Raw genomic sequence first — 19,326 nt, 5'->3', positions numbered from 1 at the left:
AAATAGTCACATACTTGGAGGGGTTTAAATAGCATATTGTGGCCAATAAAGACATGTCAGTTTTAATGACGTAGGACAGGGGTATGTGGAGGTGTAAATGAAGTAGGACAGGTATGAGGAGGTGTAAATTATGTGGGACAGGTATGTGGAGGTGTAAATGATGTGGGACAGGTATGCAGAGGTGTAAATGACATAGGACAGGTATGCGGAGGTGTTAATGACGTAGGACAGGTATGCGGAGATGTAAATGACGAAGGACAGGTATGTGGAGGTGTAAATGACGTAGGACAGGTGTGTGGAGGTGTAAATGACGTAGGACAGGTATGCGAAGGTGTAAATGACGTAGGACAGGTATGCGGAGGTGTAAATGATGTGGGCCAGGTATGTGAAGGTGTAAATGACGTAGGACAGGTATGTGGAGGTGTAAATGATGTGGGCCAGGTATGTGAAGGTGTAAATGACGTAGGACAGGTATGTGGAGGTGTAAATGATGTAGGACAGGGGCATGTGGAGGTGTAAATGATGTGGTATGTAGAGGTGTAAATGATGTAGGACAGGTATGTGAAGATGTAAATGATGTAGGACAGGTATGTGAAGGTGTAAATGATGTAGGACAGGTATGTGAAGGTGTAAATGATGTAGGACAGGTATGTTGAGGTGTAAATGATGTAGGACAGGTATGTGGAGGTGTAAATGATGTGGGACAGGCATGTGGAGCTTTATTGCTAGAAGAGGGGTATTTGAACTTGCAGATTATAGGTAAAAGTGTTTATTCAAACTTTTATAAACAATACTGAAAAATTACTATACAGACATTTTTCTGTACCACAGAATGCTCGAAAGACTTTAATTTGATGAAAAACTTTTGCATGCTATAATTTTTAAACTATTAATAGTAAGTGCAAAAATCATACATTTGACACCTTTTAAAAACCTTCAGTACTTTCCTTATTGCCGCTAACCACCTTCTATATAGTCTTGCTATCTCAGTTGTCCCTTCTTGACGTCCAGGATGGTTTCCCCAATTTTTTTAAAAATCACACACCCTCGCTGAGACTATTGCAAATTCCCATTTGTAATTTCTCATAACTCTGGTGCATTCGTGACATGTTTCTGGCCACAATGTGCCTATGCCTGATTATTCGTTCATCACTTAGAGTTGAATCTCCTTCTCTTTTAAATATGTAAGTGAATCTTCAACCAATAACTTTCCTTCCGTATTGATGATCAAGGGGGAGTATATTCTCCATAAATGGTTGCCATTACCAAAATGCATGAGTCCATTTCACCTCAGGTGTTTACTTTTTGAGCATCTTTACTGGGTTTTATATAATAGACAGGGATTAGATCAGGCCTGGCCAACCTGTGGTTCTCCAGTTGTTGTGTAGCTACAAGCCCCAGCATACCCTCCCACTGAACAGTTGGTAAAGCATGCTGGGACTTGTAGTCTCACAACTGCTCGAGAGCCACAGGTTGTCCAGACCTGGATTAGATAGACAACAGATGTTAAGCCGCGTACACACTGGGCAATATTTTTAACTTAACGATAGCATTAACGTTCAGCCGTTCACTATATTGTCCTGTATCTACCCAAAAATGTTGAATGACCAACGATGCGTGCTCCCGAAGGTCGTTGGTCTTTGTCGTTCATCACCCGAACATGCAGGCTAACCTAACGATATTGTCAAGTTGTTGCATGTTCGGGAATGAGGGAGGGAGCCTGGCACTGAACTATATTGTGCATGATATCGTTCAGTGTGTATGCTCAATGTCGTTAACCACATTGAGCATACCCCTGCCGGGGACACTAAACGATGTTTAGTGTGTATGCCCCTTTAGACAGGCAAACGGTTGACACAAAAATAGTTGACCCCTGTTTTAATATTGTTTTCTAACTCTAAGCTTGACCCTTTTTGTGTCGAACTTTTGATACTGTTGACCTTCATCAATTTCAACCGTTTCTGTGTTGACATTTTATTTTTGTCGACCTTTTCCCGAGGTAACTCTTGCCGTTTGCGGGGCGGCCCCACTGACATCGAGTGATGTCAGTGGAGAGCTTTCGGCTCTGTTAGAGCCGAAAGCTCTCTGGGGCTTGCGATGAACGAGACCCTACCACAAGGGTCTCGTCGCAAGCCCGATGGTCGCGATGGTTTTGACCATCGCGACCATCATCATGGCTGCTCGCTATAGCTGTGGGTGGTAACCCACAGCTATGCGAGCGGGCCAGGAGGCCGCTCCAAAAAAAAACAAAAACGCCCTGCTTCAGAGCGAGCGCTCTTTCAGAGCGTCCGGCTCTGAATCAGGCCCATTGCTCCTTACTGCTATCCTGGGGAACATTGCTTTGTCTGTAAAAAGTCTTAGGTTAATTCATATGTATTTCTCAGAGTTTTTCCCTTTTGTACACACACAACACATTCAGCTCATTATACAGTTAGTACAGTATGATGGTGTCTATGTTTAGAGAAAACTTTCTGATTTTTGATTAAATAAATGTTATATTTATTCTTTAACCACCCCGGCTAATGCAATGATACATTCTTAGAATCATTTAATGCGGCATCTACAAAATAATAATAATAATAATATTAGGAGATAAAGTGTAATAATGTTGGTGGTGGTTGTTGTTGTTTGTTTTTTATCCATAGTGCCGAATATTGGTTAGAACTGAACCTACATAACACAGGGAACACAGGTAGGAATGGCCCTGCTCAGTTTAGATTGTAACTGGAAGAGAGCACCGATAAAACAGGAGGACATAAAGTGTGGCTCAGAGTGGAGGTTGGGACAGTTGTGAGAGTGCATTCGTGTGGGTAGTATAGGTGGAAGTACGGTACGCAATAGATGAGTGAGGGGAACTCCAGAGACTGTAGTAGAGGGTTGCAGTAGTCTAGGTGGCAGATAATGAGAGAGTGAATGTAAGAATAGGGCAATATATCTAAGGTGAAGGTGACAGGACTGAGGGGGAGATGATAAAATTAAGAAGTTGCCCAAGTCAATCAATCAGCTTCTATTACCCCTTTCAGACATACGACCTGGGAAATTTCCTGCTCAGACCCGGGTATTTCTCCTGTGCAAAATCCCGGGTATTTGGTCAAGACCCCCCTTTCACACTACAGTGTCTACCTGGGAAATTCCCGGGTAGACCCCTTTCAGACAAGAGCAGGGTTTTTCAGAGTTTTGTCATTATAAGTGGACGTTATGCTGGCACACATTAATGAGGTCATGCAAAGATGGGGATGTGGTATAAGGGGACTGTGAGTTATTGTTATTAAAATAAATACAAAGACTTAATATTTGAAAGGTTAAAAAATATTTTATTTTAATAAAGGCCTTTGTTTTGCATACAAAGTTTGAAAGCCTTACTTCCATATTTCTTACAAAATACAACACAATTCAAAACCAAACAATAGTATCAAAAAAAATAACAGTAAAGTGCACATTTACTTCAGAACATTGTTAAGTGCGCATATAGCTGTGAGGCATTAAACAAGCCTTTAAAATAAAACAAATAGGACCAGAATTTTTTGGTAGATCCTTGTTTACACCAACTCAATATCCTATGACAAAAGCAGTAACCATAATATTTTCAACATCGTCATATGAAATATGTCTAGTTAACATCACTAGATATATTTGATCATCACAGTTAAATATTTCTGTAAACTGTAAACTCTGGGTTTTTGTCAGGAGTACGTTCCTGTGACAGAGTATTAGCTGGCAAAGTATCTTTAAATTGACCTTCAAGTACATTATCTAATGTACTATCTGTAAATGTTGAGGATGACTGAGGTGTTTGCGGATGCTTGGATATATGGGATGTAGTTTGGCCAAATGCTGGGGGGGACTTTACTTGTTGCGCATACTGGGATGTTTGGCCAAATGCTTGGGAGGGCTTTGCTTGTTGAGCATACTTGTATCTAGTTTGCCCAAATGCTGTGGGGAAATTAGCGTGCTGGCCATACTGTGATGTATGCTCAAATGAGGTGGGAGACTGAGGTTGCTGCACATACTGGGATGGTTCCCCAAATGAGTTTGGATAATTAGCTTGTTGCCCAAAATGGGTGGGTGGTGGAACATGTTTTGGTTTGTAGTGGATTGTGCTCAAGATTTGAGTAAAAAATTTGCGGTTATCGCGACTAAGCCTTTCCTGCATAGCCATCATTTCCTTTAGCAAATTACTTTGCAAATTTCTCTCATTGGCCATGAACCGCTGCAGTCTGGCATCCTCATGTGTCTGCCATTCCGAATCTAGGTCGCGTAGTTGTTCACAAATAATATTTGTCATGGCTTTGGTAGCAACATCAATTTTGCTCTTCTTCTTTTTACGTGTTGGCACTGTGAAAACTGAAAGTAAAAGAGAGAAAACATTGAGCAACAGATGTAAAAAATATTTCAAACACAAAACAATAAATGGTCCCAATTCAAAAAGCAGCACGTCTGTTTGCATGCGGTGCCCATCCTCCACTACAAGATAAACGCAGAAACAATACTATATGCTAGAAATTTAATGACAACATTACATAGATCAGTGGTTCTCAAACTCGGTCCTCAGGACCCCACACAGGTCGCTTTTTCCAGGTCACCCAGCAGGTGCACAGGTGTGTTCATTACTCACTGACACATTTTAAAAGATCCACAGGTAGAGCTAATTATTTCACTTGTAATTCTGTGAGGAGACCTGGAAAACATGCACTGTACCGTTTGGGGTCCTGAGGACCGAGTTTGAGAACCTGTGACGTAGATTAATGCAGCAGAACATAAGTTATTTGATTTAAACTTACTGTTACTGCATAGGGTGGGCTTGTCTCCCTGGGTCTGTGGCACAGACTCAGAATCTTGCCTTTGCGTTGGAGAGATCACATCTGTGCCAGTGCTTGGTTCAATGATGATGGTATTAGATGAGTCCTCACCTGGGTCATCAAATAGGACCTGCGATAATGCCGGGCTCTGCTGGCTGCTCTCAGGAGTTGTTGAAGGCGTGCATGTCGTTGTTGCAGACAGTGTGCCAGCATCACTTGAAGAAGATAGAGCAGTGGGGTTGCATAGTGCTGTATGCCCAAAAGCCGAAGTGCATAAATCGTATAAGGCCCACTCCATCCTTCCCACACCACTGCGATTACGATTGTGGTCATGGACCTTTTGTGTATTGTTTCTTTAGGCTCTTCAGCTTATTAAGGGCTTGCTGCTGTGTCTTCACAATACCCCGGTTGGCCAGGATTTTGGCAATGTTGCAATAGATCATGGCATCTTTAACAGTGCCTGTGATTTGAGCTTTTATTTCCTCCTCTCCCCTCACATGTAAGAGCTCACGGACCTCCTCGTCCTTCCAATGTGCCATGATCACCAATCACCTGTACACAGCAAAAATAAAGATTACCGCACTAAAGAAAACCCAGAAAATTTAGATAAAAAATAATAAATAAGAAAATGAATAAAAAATAAATCTCTTGTTAGGTAATAAAGTTTTCAGTATTTTAAAATAGATGCCATATATAATAAGAAACAAGCTCTTTTAATAAGGTAATAAAAACCAGTAATTTACATAGTATAACACTATGACATAAATAATAACATTAGATGCTAAATATGTTTACACACCTGGCACCACTCTCCAAACACCTGGTGCAAGTTCACCTCGTAGTGTTGCGGGCCTCTCTGCAACTGTTGCAGCACCAAATCTGCCTTGTAGCACTGCACAGGCTTCTTAGCGCTAAGTTTACCGTTTATATGGCGTCTGCCCTCCACTGTCCGGCTGTTGCTGATGACCTATCAACAGGCAGCCACGTCTGGCCAATCAGGAGCTGTTTGGTGAAGCCCAGGAGTAAATTCCCGGGTAGCACCATTCAGACAGAAGCAGGGTAATGTCCCGGGAAAAACCCTGGTCGATTGCAGGGGCAGCTACCCGGGAACGTGTTCCCGGGTAGGCACCTTTCAGACAGATGCGGCTACCCGGGAATTTGGCTGAGGCAGGCCAAATTCCCGGGATTCTCGACAAGTCTGAAAGGGGTATAACTGACATTTCAAATACTGTGCTAGATTATTGACAGAAGATGATTGGTTGCTTTGGGCAACTGCTCCACTATATCTCTCCATGGTTTAATGCACTCCCCCTGAGAGAGAACGTAAACTGGGGATGTATCAAACCAGGGAGAATTTTCCCAAAGCAACCAGTCGGCTCTGTCAGTTGTTTAGCATATTCTTCAAAGTGGCAGTTAGAAGTTTATTAGGAAGTTGCTTTGGGTAACTACTTCACTTTATCGGTCTCCAAGGCTTGATATATGTCCCCCTCAGCCCTGTCACCCGATTCTGATCGGCGATCAAAAACGCAGATCTGCAGACCTTTTTGATCAGGTAAAGTCAACATTTTCGAGTTGGAATCAGGGAATCAAGATTATCCAACATGTTGAATTTCCCTGTTACCCTGGCGTTGGCAGAACGGTGAATTGGAGAAATCTGTTACATATGTATGGGCCCCATATCTCTCTACAGGGGGCTTATGTAATAGGATGCGACCTGCAGAGAACTCCTGCAAGTCTTCCTGTATTTTTACAGCGGCAATCGTTTTAAAAGCAAAACTAAGCTGGTTTTGCCTTTAAAATGATTGCCACTTTAAAAATACATGAAGACTCGCTGGAGTTCACATAGTGACTGTAAGTCGCACCCTATTACATAAGCCCCCAAGGCTTGAAACACCTTTAGATTGTTACGAAGAAAAAAGGAATTTAGTACCCACACAAGAGCAGTTCAATTCTTTACATTTTATGTACTGCACCCATACATATGATCTAGTAAATCTATTTTTATATTTGAATTCTCAATGAGAGACAGACTTTTCATGACTGACTGACCTAATGTCTGTGGCCTAGAGAGGCTGACTGTCTGTGGCCAGGAAAGACCATCTTTCCACGGCCAAGAGAGACCATTATTGTCAGTATACCCAATCACGGTCTTGTCTGTGTATCCCATGTTCTAAACTTTTACCAAGCTGCATAGAGAATAAAGCAGATGGCTGAAAACAAAGCATTTACATTTTTAACATTGGAGAATTAATTTTTTGATCTTTGGAAGGAATTTATTCTATATATTTTTCATAATAAAAATGTACACTGAAGTGCCAAAAGTGATGGGATAGCAGTATGTAAAGTTAATGTTAGGTGTAGTACTGTACATCACAGGTGGTGTACTGTGATTTTTTGGAAATGCCCAGACCTGCATTAGTTGTAATCTGACATCTCATAAATCAATTTGAACACCACCTAGGCTGTTCATGACAAGGCGGCGTGAATCATCACCGTTCGAACGGGGCATGATAGTGGGTGCCCGACGGATGGGACAGTCCATTTCCGAAGTAGTGCACGGTGTCGTGTGTATGGGGAATACATCATGGAAGGTATAACCACCCACTGTGGACAGCGCAATGACCGACCACGGGTGCTTACTGATCGTGACCAGTGTCTGGCCAGAATTGTCGGTGATAACAGACAAGCGACACTGGCTCAAATCGCATCCACATTCAATGCAGGAAGTACCAGACGCATATCCAGCAGGTCAGTGCAGCGTTCTTTAGCTTCCATGGGATATGGGAGCAGAAGACTCAGCAGAGTGCCCCTGTTAACACAAGGACACCTGATAACACTACGAGCCTCACCTGGGCTTGTGATGTCGCTAATTGGACCCCGGAAGACTGGCAACATGTGACATGGTCCGATGAGTCGCGGTTCGATTTCGGTCTCATGGTAGGGTTCGGGTGTGATGCAGTCCCCATGAGGCCATGGACCTCAGTTGTCAACATGGAACAGCACAGGCTGTTGGTAGTTCCATAATGGTGTGGGTTGTGTTCACGTGGCATTGGATTGGGTCCGTTGTAACCACTAGGTTGCATTGCTTGATGATCATTTGCAGCTCTTCATGGACTTCATGTACCCCCACAACTATGGAATATTACAGCAGGATAATGCACTGTGTCATCAGTCCCAAGTTGTCCATAATTGGTTCGCGGAGCACTCTGGAGAGCTCAGAATAATGGTATGGTTACCACGTTTGCCTGACATGAACCCAATCGAGCATTTGTGGGACGTGGTGGAGAGGTCTATTCACACCCAAGATCCTGCACATACAAATATGAGGGAGCTGTGGTAAGATATCCAGCCGGCATGGGTCAACATCTCTCCAGAGGTCTTCTGTCCACTTGTGAAATCGATTGCTGCACTTCGCCGGGCTAGAGAGTGTCCTACACGATACTAGGCATCTATCCCATAACTTTTGCCTCTTCAGTGTACATATACAATAATAATTTCATATATTTACCAGACTCATTTGGACAAGGAGTATTACAATTCTAAACATACAATACAATTTATTATAGCCTAATTTTCAATCTGATTACACTTTACCTCATCCAATAAAAAAAATAATAAATAGATGATCCGGTGCCCGATATGTCGGCCCCTGTCGCATCCCGCTGCACAGGGTTATAATTTGCATCATCGGGTTGAGCTGCATGTAGAGCCAACCTGACGATGCTGCTGACGACCCCACCGGAGTGCGCACAGCCCGACAGATTTGAACAATTTGATTGTTCCAATTCGTGGGAATCGGGTAAATCGTTCACAATATCAGTAAGTGGGTACCCAGCTTTACGTAATATTTTTTAATTACTTTCAGATTGGAGTGTGTTACTGGAAATTACTTTGACATAATGATGTGTTTTGTTTTTTGAGGGTGGATGGACCTTTTATCTTTATTCTGGGTACACACATATACAGTACAATCTTCGGGCCGACAATTGTATAGTTGTGTATATAGTATCGTTGGAGGACTGTTAGCCGGTAAATAGCTTTTAATGCTCCTGCAATGCTTTAATATCGGGAGGTCGCATCTTATGGGCTGTTTTAATATTTGCCTGCCCGACCTCCCAATCCCATAGAAGATTGTACATAGTGAGCTATGTCTGCACAGTACTGTATGTACAGGCCTCACAGGTAACTGACAGGGGGTCAAGCTGGAGACACAGCACTTGGCTTTTCAGAAGTGTTTACCCTATCAGCAGAGTGATCTAATAGTGTGTACCCAGAGCCACTCTCTCTAGTTTTCCCAACAGCAATAAAAACTTGCATACCCACCAGCATCTGCTCCATCTCACCATAAGCTCTGCAAATCTGGCAAGTTAAATTTTTAAGAGAACATATGTTCAATTTAGTTATAAATAAAGATGAAAACTGTAGGGCCATATCCAGTTAGCCGCGATAATGCGAAAACTTAATGTGTGTTTAGTTTTTGCACACTTTCACACTTTTGGTGCAATAATTTAGTGTCTTTTGCCTATGCGCGCTCCTGTTTTTCGCACTATCCTACTCCAAAAGATGTGGCATTCGCCAGAAATCTGTCCGTGGTGTACTGGCGACAAGTACAGCAGAAATTGGGGACATTTGTCTGTACCCCATAAAAAGGCAACTTGACATAGGAAAACAATATAGAAGTGTATTCGTGATCCTAATAGAAGTATTTGGGGTTCTTAAATTGTGTCAAATGGCTGTTATGCCTTTTGCTATAACAGTGGAAAAATGAGAGAGCAAGTTTTTTAGGCCAAAATAAATGCAATGTATTTAAATTGGGGGTACATTAATTCTGGAGTAAGTATATTTTTGTGTAATTTTAGAGCAATTTAAAAAAAAAAAAATCTAAAATACACCTCGTGCAGTTTCCTGCAATGTTTAAAACACGCTACTTAAAACCCATTTTTCAAAACTTCTTCACCCCAAAAATGACGTGTAATATTGTCCAAATTACGAAATAGGCAAAATGAATTTTAAATTATCTTAATTAGGGGTTTGTCTAAGGTGTTCTGAACCAAGTCCTGACTTTTTTAGCCAAAGAATAGGGGTTTTGTTCAACTTTTCACCTGCTCTGAGATGGTGAAAACTTTTTGCCACTTTTTGTCTATGGAGAATTCGCACGTGCGAAAACCACAGCAAAGGATTGCATGCTACGCATTTTATGTGAAAAGTTAGCACCGGTGAAAACTTTTTGAACAAACATGGCTTATCGCGTCTATACGACGCTTGATATTGAACGTCTGCTAATCAGACTTCAATAGGAAGTCTAACTTTAACACTGTGAAACCCTCCCTAGTGTTGCACCTGTGTCTGTTCCCTTTTATATTTGTTCACATAAGTGACTATTTATATGTGTCCACAGCAACAGACAACCTGATATTGAGAGTCTCTATTCGAGAATCTACATACAATCTGCATTTCTGATACATATCAAATGTAGTCTCCTATGGTGAATGAATGTAAACTGACTATGGGGTGGGTGGGTGTTTAAAAATGCATTTTTGGCATGTGCAGGTAAGTCATAGACAATGATTGGGGGTTATGATAGAAAACTGATGCACATAAACTCAGTAGTGTTGCTCTATGCAAACAGCTCTTTGATTCATTTTTCTAATGTACGTTAGATTAATGCTACATCACTGGGCAGTTTTTTTTAATATTCTTTTGTGTGATGGTTGATGGTCGTCTGTAAGTTTTACATATTTTTTGTTTTGTTTAGGTAATGTCTTTACATACTGGACGAGAAGCTCGAGGAGGCTCTGGAGCTCCAATGCAGACATATAGACCACAAAATGTAAGGCCTACACAGTTGCAGCAATCTTCTGGGCAATACTGCTATGATACACAGAGTACCCCACCTCCAACTTTTACTAGCCTTCCAAATACTAGCTACATGCCTCCAAGGCCTGATTACATGTGTTATCCGCCACCTGTTACCCCACCAACACAAAGTACCGTAAACCAATGTCTTCCTAGACCAACCTATCCTGTCAGACAGAGTTACCCAGTTCCACCTTGTTTTCCTCCCGTCCCTCCTCCATCTGCTGGCCCACCTACTACACAAAGCACCTATCCTTATATGGTGCCACCTCTCATGCCACCACCACCTATGATGCCTCCTCCACTGCCCCATGTGGGCTATCAGCCAGTGTATCCATCTGGATATCCTCCACAAACCTTCCCTCCACCAATTCCTCCTCCTCAGCCAGTGCCCAGCTTTAATAACTACCAACAGAATTCAACTACTTTTCAAGGCAGCAGCCACTATAGACACACAAGCCATGGTCAGTACCAGACAGATAAAGCCCAAAGTGATCACAGAACACCAGATAGGGGCAAACACTATGATGCTCACCGTCGCAGAGAATACAGCCACAGTGACAGGCACCGCTCTGAAAAACATGGAGATCGAAGAGATCGAGGAAGGAGCCCGGACCGGACAAGAAGACAAGATAGTAGTCGACGTAGATCAGAGTACGAATATAGTAGGACACCCTCTCATGGCAGGACCCCTCCACGACATGGAAGTTATGAGCGTAGCAGGTACGTTACTGTACACTACCTTGTATGATTGCACCACCGCTGGCTAATTTGCTTGATCGCTAAATGTTATTTTTCCAGTTTACCTACCTATAAGTGCAGGCTTTGTTTCTGTGAATATATTTGTTAGTCAAGGTTACAGTATACAGAGGTGTTGCTTTATATTTTGCCACCTAGTACAGTACTTTATGCTCTTGTCCATCTGCAGAAATGTTGTAGTGCTCTATGATGGATGTAGCTGGATTAAGTGCAATCAGTGATCAAGACTTTGATTGTGAGTCTTGCTGCCAGTATGAGTGGATGAATCATTGCTTCATTCATAAGTACAACAAATTGGTCAAATAATTTATAAATTCTTCTTTCAATCATGTATTTGGTTTCTGTGTGTAAAAGGGAAAGACACAGACATCGGGAAAGCCGAAGATCACAGAGTTCTGAAAGAAGTTATCGGAAGAGACCAAAAAGGTAAGCTACTTCATTTTCAGTGAGAAATTATCAGGGATGATCAGTCGGTAGCCGGATCAGTTCTAAAAATAATTAATTTAGTGACCTGCCTATATTAGATACTATGATGGTCTTTAAATTGCTTAATTTAAATAGTATCTATTCCTTCATGGAAAAGATAGGCAAGTATGCAATTTCCATACAGTATTTTTCTAAAATTTTTGGCTGCTAGTTTGGCATTTTGTAAACGGCAAATTTCTTAGATCTGTTCCTGAAATTAAAGCTGTTTAGGTCCTGAAAAAATGTCCTAAAACAATGCTGTTGATACGTTTTATTTAAAGCACTACTCCTCATCTACAAACTTTTTGTAGTCAGCCATTTAATGGGCTGAACCAATTTTTATGAAACTGTGACCTATCAGTTCATTAGAAACCAAAGGATAAAAGTGTGTACCATAGGGTTCCTGAGACCGCAGAAACCACCGAATCTCCAAAATAGCTATATATATATATATATATATATATATATATCTCTATATCAAATGTCCTGACTGACTGACTCATCAGCCCCCACCCCAAACACTTAAGGTGCCTATTCCCTAGCAGACATGAAAACGACTGCGCGATTACGACATTGTAATCGTGTAGTTGTTTGTCAGTCTGTGATGAGCCTGCACTGAACAATCAGTCGTTCAGTGCAGGCTCATCAATCATCTGTAAACATGCTCAACCTGACGTTATCGTCAGGTTGTCCAGCATGTTTGCACGATGATAGATGTCACGCACGCGCATCGCTGGTCGTTTTAGAAATTTTTGCAAACGATTTATGAACGATCGTTATCGTTCAATTGCTCAACTTAATAGTCTAGTGGATGGGCACCTTTAGACCTAGAAACATGAAGATCAGGAAGTACAGCATATGCCTTCCATGACATAGGTACCCACTAATAAGGGATTTTTCAAATTTCGACTCCTAAGGGGGTGAAAAGGGCTAAAATGTTTCCTCCCCTGTGCAATGTCCTGACTGGCTCTCTAATCGTGGCTGCAGCACAGTTGAATATTCAAAGAGGGGAATGTGTTACTACACAGGTGAGGGAGGGGAAAGTGAAATGTGTTACTAAGGAGTGAGGGAAGGGAATGTGTTACTACAGAGGTGAGGGAGGGGATTGTGTTACTACAGGGGTGAGCTGGGGTAATATCTTACTACAGAGGTGATGAAGGGGAATAAGTTACAGCTGGTGTAAGTGAGGGTAATGTGTTACTATAGGTGTGAGGGAGGGATTGCATTTCTACACAGGTGAGGGAGGGGAATGTCGAATGTGTTACAACATGGACGAGGGAGGGAAAATGGGTTACTACAGAGGTGAGTGAGGCTAATGTGTTACTAAAGAGGTGAGGGAGTGAAATGTTAGTACACAGGTGAGGGGGGGGTAATGTCTTACTATATTAGTGAGGAAGGGGATGCATTGCTATAGAGGTGAAGGATTAATGTGTTACTGGATTGGTGAGACGGAAATAGAAACAGTAAATATCTAAGGTCTACCCGGGTGAAACCAGGTACATCAGCTAGTGGGTCTATGTACTTGTCTGACACACCTGTATTATTACAGTAATTTATTATGTAGGCAGTTTTTAGTCCAAAAGTAAAATTGTTATAAAGAGAATTTTTGACAGGTTTGTATTCTTCATTAAGAGCCGGTGATATTGAGGTACCTCATGATTAAAATGAATAGGACATGATGAATATTCATAAATTCATTAGCTTCAAGTAACTCGTAATTGGCAGTACTTTTCATGTAAAATCAACAAAATGTTTTTTAAATCTTATTGTTTTATATAGGCCATACCAAGTAATAAATGCACTTATTTGCTACACACAGTGTAGAAAGTAATTTTTAGTCTGAACTAATAGTCATTGTGCAGTCTGTTCATTCCATTTGAAAACAGTGTGTTTCTAAAGCTCACAATATGGTTCCATGTGTGCAGGCAGCAGAGGCGCTTTTACCCTTTAATGTTACGTGTGTGTGTGTGTGTGTGTGTGTGTGTGTGTGTGTGTGTGTGTGTGTGTATATATATATATATATATTATAAAAATTTGCTTTTAATGCTCTTAGGTCCCTCTCTTGCAATTTCATAAAAAAAAGTTTTTCTTCTTCAGGGTCCATAGGGGATCCACAGGGATACCATGGGGTGTGTGTGGTTGGAGAGATCCGGGCACCAAACAGTCAAAACTTTAGCTCCCAGGATGCACCGGTCCTATTCCACATATACCCCACCCTCAGCCACAGGCAGACAGTTTTTCGTTTGGTGCCGGCAGGACCGGTCGCACCTTTAGACAGGGGGACTGCTTCGTCAGCGCCAAGCTTTATTTTGAAGAGTTTGTTTATTTTCTTTTTATTCAGCGCAAGCAGCGAGATGTCCTGAAGGGCGCCTACTCTACTGCTCCATCTACCCCCACCGGTGAGCGGTCCGTTGAGTACGGCGGGCTCCGGTGGGTCTTGGGCCGCTCCACTGGATCCCAGGGCTGCAACCGGACAAATGGGGAAGATGAGTAAGGCGATTCCCCGCTCGCGGGAAATAGTGTTTATACAGTCCTTACCTCTGGTTGTGGAGACCAGCCAGAGGACACTTTAGTGGGGCGTCTGGTACGTACGCACCCCCACTAAACCACCTGGGCAGTTAAGTCTGGTGTCGTTCATATTGAGGACAGCGGCACCCGACAGTTGATACAGCAGTGGGGTGTAAGCTCTCCCCCGGTAGTCCCTTCCCCAGCCCAGAGCGCGATCCCTCACAAGAGGTTTTCTGCCCCTGAGCTGCTTCTTCTCCTCACCCTTCTCCCTATATGAGATGTTCACTAGCCAATAATCAGCGCTTTTCTGAAGCTACAGGTCTCAGGAGATGCGGTTCCAGTCTCCCTGTATACCGCTCCCTGGGACCAGGTTATACAGCGCACAAATCCTACCAGCCCTTTGAAACTTGAGTAGTTGATTCAGTGCCCATTATAAGTATATTTATATGCATTGTATGTGCTTTATGATAGCTCTGCTGTTGTGATATACTGTCTTAAACTTTCTGGCTGTCAGTTATATCTGTCCCTGCTGCTCTTTCTAAACCCTCAATTACCAGGTGTGCAGGGGTCCATTTTTACTTCACACTTTACTTGTAGTTACTCTGCATCACTAGCCATACACTGATTGTGTGCTTCTGGCTGGTTATTACTATGCTTTCTAAGGGTAAACAGGAGCCTGAGGCCCCTTTGCTGGTTACTTGCAGATCCTGTTCAGCAGGCTTGTCCCCACAGGAGTTCGTGCAGGATTGTCTGTGTGCTATTTGTTATGTACCACCTCTCCAGTCCACTGTACTAGCCCCTGTCCAGGAGCCACCTTGGGTGACCTCCTTATCCCAGGTTATGACGCAGTTAGTGGACCGCTTATCAGCCCCCACGGTGCCTCCCACTATGGGGTACCCACAGCTATTACAGCCTACTCTGTCGGTACCCCCTATGCATCCTCCTTGGATGGATGTTTATGCCCACTCAGTTCAGAATATGGCTCAAACGTCTGCTGCCTATCAGCAAATGTTACAGAAGGACAGACCGTTAGCCACCAAAGCACATAGGTGGAGTGTGTCATCCTCTCAGTCCACCCAGCTTTCAGATTCTGACACAACATCTGAGGAGGCAGATGATGCACAAAGTTCTCTCTCCAGGTTGCACTCGGGCGAGGAGAACCATTATTCAACAGTGGATGTACCTTCTTTAGTGAGGGTGGATAAATTGATCCTGAATATAGAGGATGATGAACAGGCCCCTAAGCCTAAAACCCCGATGTTTAACAGCAAAAGGTGGTTAAGGCTGAATTCCCTTAATCAGACCAGGTCACTGAGATTATGGGGGAAGCTTGGGGTACTCCTAGCAAACAGTTCCACGTCCCAAAAAGATTGGCGTCTGTATACTCTCTCCCTAATAGTGAGTGTACTAAGTGGGAAGTCCCTCCTACTGTTGATTTGCATGTGGTATGCTTAGTTAGAAGTTCACCGATGCCTTTACCGTCTACATCAACCCTTAAGGATGCCACGGATAGAAAACTGGAAACTCAAGTCTTCTCGCTCTCTGCACTATCACTAGGCCGGCTATGGCTGCGGCCTGGGCGACTAAGACTATCGAAGGATGGACAGGGGCACTAGAAGAGAGCCTGCCATCAGACACTACTAGAGAACAACTGGACTACATCTCCCATATTCAGGAAGCGGCCTCTTATTTGAGAGAATCTGTGTTGGATACTGGACTCCTTGCCTCTAAGGCATCTGCGACTTCGGTAGTCACCCGCCGGGTCCTTTTGGCTGCTGTCCTGGAAGGCAGACACTGGATCCAAGAAGGCACTCGAATCCTTACCCTTCTCTGGAGACAGGCTGTTAGGCGCAGAGTTGGACAAAATTATGGCTACCATGGCAGCCTCGAAATCTGCCTTCCTGCCACCAGCAGCTTCTCCCAGGGTAAGGCAAAAGGACTGTCCTTTCCCAGGCAGTCTAGTTCTCACAAGCCACCAAGCCATGATCCAAGCAGCCTTGGTCGACCAGACGTCCAGATTCCAAGTCTGATGACAAACCCTCAGCCTGATGGGGCGGGTCTCCTCCTACGGGATCCCAGGATGGGAGGCCGACTTCTTCAATTTTCCGGCTCTTGAAGTCAAACAACAACAGACACCTTGGTCCGAGGTATGCCCTCACCTTCTTGAGGCGTCCTGCCCAACAATTTTTTTGTACAGGTCCCCCCATCATCAGACCCCATTAAGGCCCTGGCCGAAGTCATTCACTCGCTGCTGCTTTCAGGTTGATAATAACTGTTCCTTCGGCTCAGCGAGGAACTGGTTTTTATTCCACTCTTTTTGATCCAGAAGCTAAATGGGTTGCATTGGCCTATTCTGAATCTCAAATCCCACTACAAATTTATCAGAGTGCCCAAGTGCAGCATGGAAACTCTACAACCAATTGTCCTGGCATTGGAGCCTGGGGATTTCATGGTTTCTGTGGACAATCAGGATGCATACTTGCATGTGCCTATTACTGCAACCCAACAACTGTTCCTACCGTTTGCTGTCCTGCAGCAACATAACCAATTTTGGGTGCTGCCTTTTGGTCTGTCAATTTCCCCTCGGGTCTTTACCAAAATAATGGCAGTTATGGCGGCCCACCTTAGACGCCAGGGAGTCAGAATCTTGCCATACCTAGACGTCCTCTTAATCGTGACACATTCATTGGTGGTGTTACAACATCCTCTCCAGCTGACCTTGGACTGCCTGCAAGCACACGTCTCGCTCATCAATTGGAAAAAGTCCTCCCTATCTCCGACACAGCGGATGGTACATCTGGGAGCACTTCTGGATTCTCTGATACAAAGAATATTTCTGCAAGCGTACAAAATTTTGTCACTGCACTTGTGTGTGCACAACTTGCTCCACAATCGGAGGGTATCCATTCACTCAGCAATGTAAGTCCTGTGTCAATGGTATCCAACTTCGATATAGTGGAATACGCCCACTTCCACTCCAGGCCTCTTCTTCTCCCGGTGGAATGGGCAGTATCATCTGATCCGGTCCCAGACAATCCTCCTCTCTCTGGAGGTTCGGCTTTCCCTCTCATGGTGGGAGGGTCGCCCCTTCTGGATTCCAAATTGGGAACTTCTCATTACAGATACCAGCCTTCGCGGATGGGGCATGGTAACTGGTCATCTTACTTTTCAGGGACAGTGGACAACCCAGGAAAGGCACCTGCCCATAAACATTCTGGAGCTGCAGAGCACTTAGCGCAAGACCTTCTCCAAGGCAGGCCGGCCCAAATCCAGTCTGACAACATGACTGCGGTAGCCTACCTCAACCATATAGGAGGCACACAAAGTCAGTCAGCCATGCGGGAAGTGGCAAATATCCTGGTCTGGGCCGAATGTCATCTCCCAGCAATCTCTGCAGTATTCATTCCCAGAGTCCTCAATTGGGAAACTGACTTCCTAAGCCATCAGGACACACACACCGGAAAGTGGGCTCTCCACCCGGATGTCTTTCAACTCCTGGTGGACAAATGGGGCCTGCCAGATGTGGTCCTCATGGCCTCACGTCACTACCACAAGGTTCCCAGGTACGGGTCCAGGACCAGAGACCCCCTCGGCCGCCTTTGTGGGCGCACTGGCAGTGAGGTGGGACTTCAATCTCGCATACATCTTTCCTCCGATTTCCCTCCTCCCGAGGGTTCTCCGAAAGTTCAAGCAAGAAGGTGGCACGGTGATACTATTAGCCCTAGCCTGGCCCAGACGACATGGGTTCACCGACTTACGGCGTCTCTCCATAGACACTCCTTTTCCACTTCCTCTATAGCAGGGTCTACTAGCACAGGGTTCTTGCTTGCACCCAGATCTACCTCGTCTGTCTTTGACGGCGTGGCTTTTGAGTCATCCCTCATAGAAGCCAAGGGTTTCTCTCGCTCTGTGATCCCGACGATGCTCAGGGCACGTAAGTCTTCCTCAGCATTCTATTACAGAGTTTGGCACACTTCCAATGGTTTGATGTGGCGTTTCTGCTGAACAATTGTGCAAGGCAGCCACGTGGTCTTCCGTCCAGACCTTTCTCAGGTTTTATGCCTTTGACACCTTTGCCTCTCAGGATGCTTCCTTTGGGTGTCTGATTCTCCTTTCTGCTCAGGAGCGTCCCCACCCTTAGTGGAAACTGCTATGTGACATCCACATGGTATCCCTGTGGATCCCCTATAGACCCTGAAGAAGAAATTAAGAGTTATGGTAGACTTACCTTTGTTAACTCTATTTCTTAGAAGTCCATAGGATCCACAGTGTGCCCACCCTGACGCACCTGGCCTCATTGGGCATTTTTTCTCTTGATCACTGATTCCTTCATCTACTGGGAGAGTGTTTATTGAGTGTACTGTTCTTCCTTCTCCTCTTTCCTGCTCCTGCCTTGGGCTTGTTTACAAAACTGTCTGTCTGTGCCTAGGGGCGGGGTATATGTGGAGGACCGCTGCATCCTGGGAGCTAAAGCTTTAACTGTTTGGTGCCTGGATCTCTCCAACCACACCCACCCCATGGTATCCCTGTGGATCCTATGGACTTCAAAGAAATAGAGTTAACAAAGGTAAGTCTACCATAACTCTTAAATATTTGCTTTACAAAAAAAAAATCTTAAATACCACTTTTATGAAAAGTCAAGGGGTAAATTTACTAAAGGTCGAGTTAGATCAATTTTAAATCTATCAACTTCGACAGGCTTTCCCAATGCAATATCCGCATATTTAGCAATTTATCATCCATAGGTTTTTAACTTCAAATAAAACTTTAGGAAATTTACCCCAAAGTCTTATATAAAAAAAACAAAAAAAAAAAAAACTGCATAAACAAAAATACTCATTGATGTTGGAATGTTACTACTGCAAAAAGTTCATAGGAAAGGCTCAGTACAGGGGTGTGAAAAGACTCAGCAGTGAGGAATTAAAGATGACACTTCTAT

The 19,326-nt window shown here is 43.7% G+C and overlaps 1 protein-coding gene across 1 annotated transcript in view; it reads left to right on the top strand.

Moving 5' to 3' along the window:
- The window catches only part of DROSHA (drosha ribonuclease III), a 375,790-nt gene that overhangs the window by 1,843 nt on the left and 354,621 nt on the right, over positions 1–19,326 (top strand). The window contains exons 2-3 of the mRNA XM_088468255.1: positions 10,555–11,378; positions 11,769–11,840. Coding sequence (XP_088324381.1) covers positions 10,558–11,378; positions 11,769–11,840 — 893 coding nt within the window. The 5' untranslated portion in view covers positions 10,555–10,557. The remainder of the gene's footprint in view (positions 1–10,554; positions 11,379–11,768; positions 11,841–19,326) is intronic.

Source organism: Taudactylus pleione, unplaced genomic scaffold (assembly GCF_031769625.1).
Source record: "Taudactylus pleione unplaced genomic scaffold, aTauple2 ptg000083l, whole genome shotgun sequence".
Classification (NCBI taxonomy): domain Eukaryota; kingdom Metazoa; phylum Chordata; class Amphibia; order Anura; family Myobatrachidae; genus Taudactylus; species Taudactylus pleione.
Note: the sequence above shows the minus strand (reverse complement) of the source record. Positions and strands in the feature narration are given on the sequence as shown.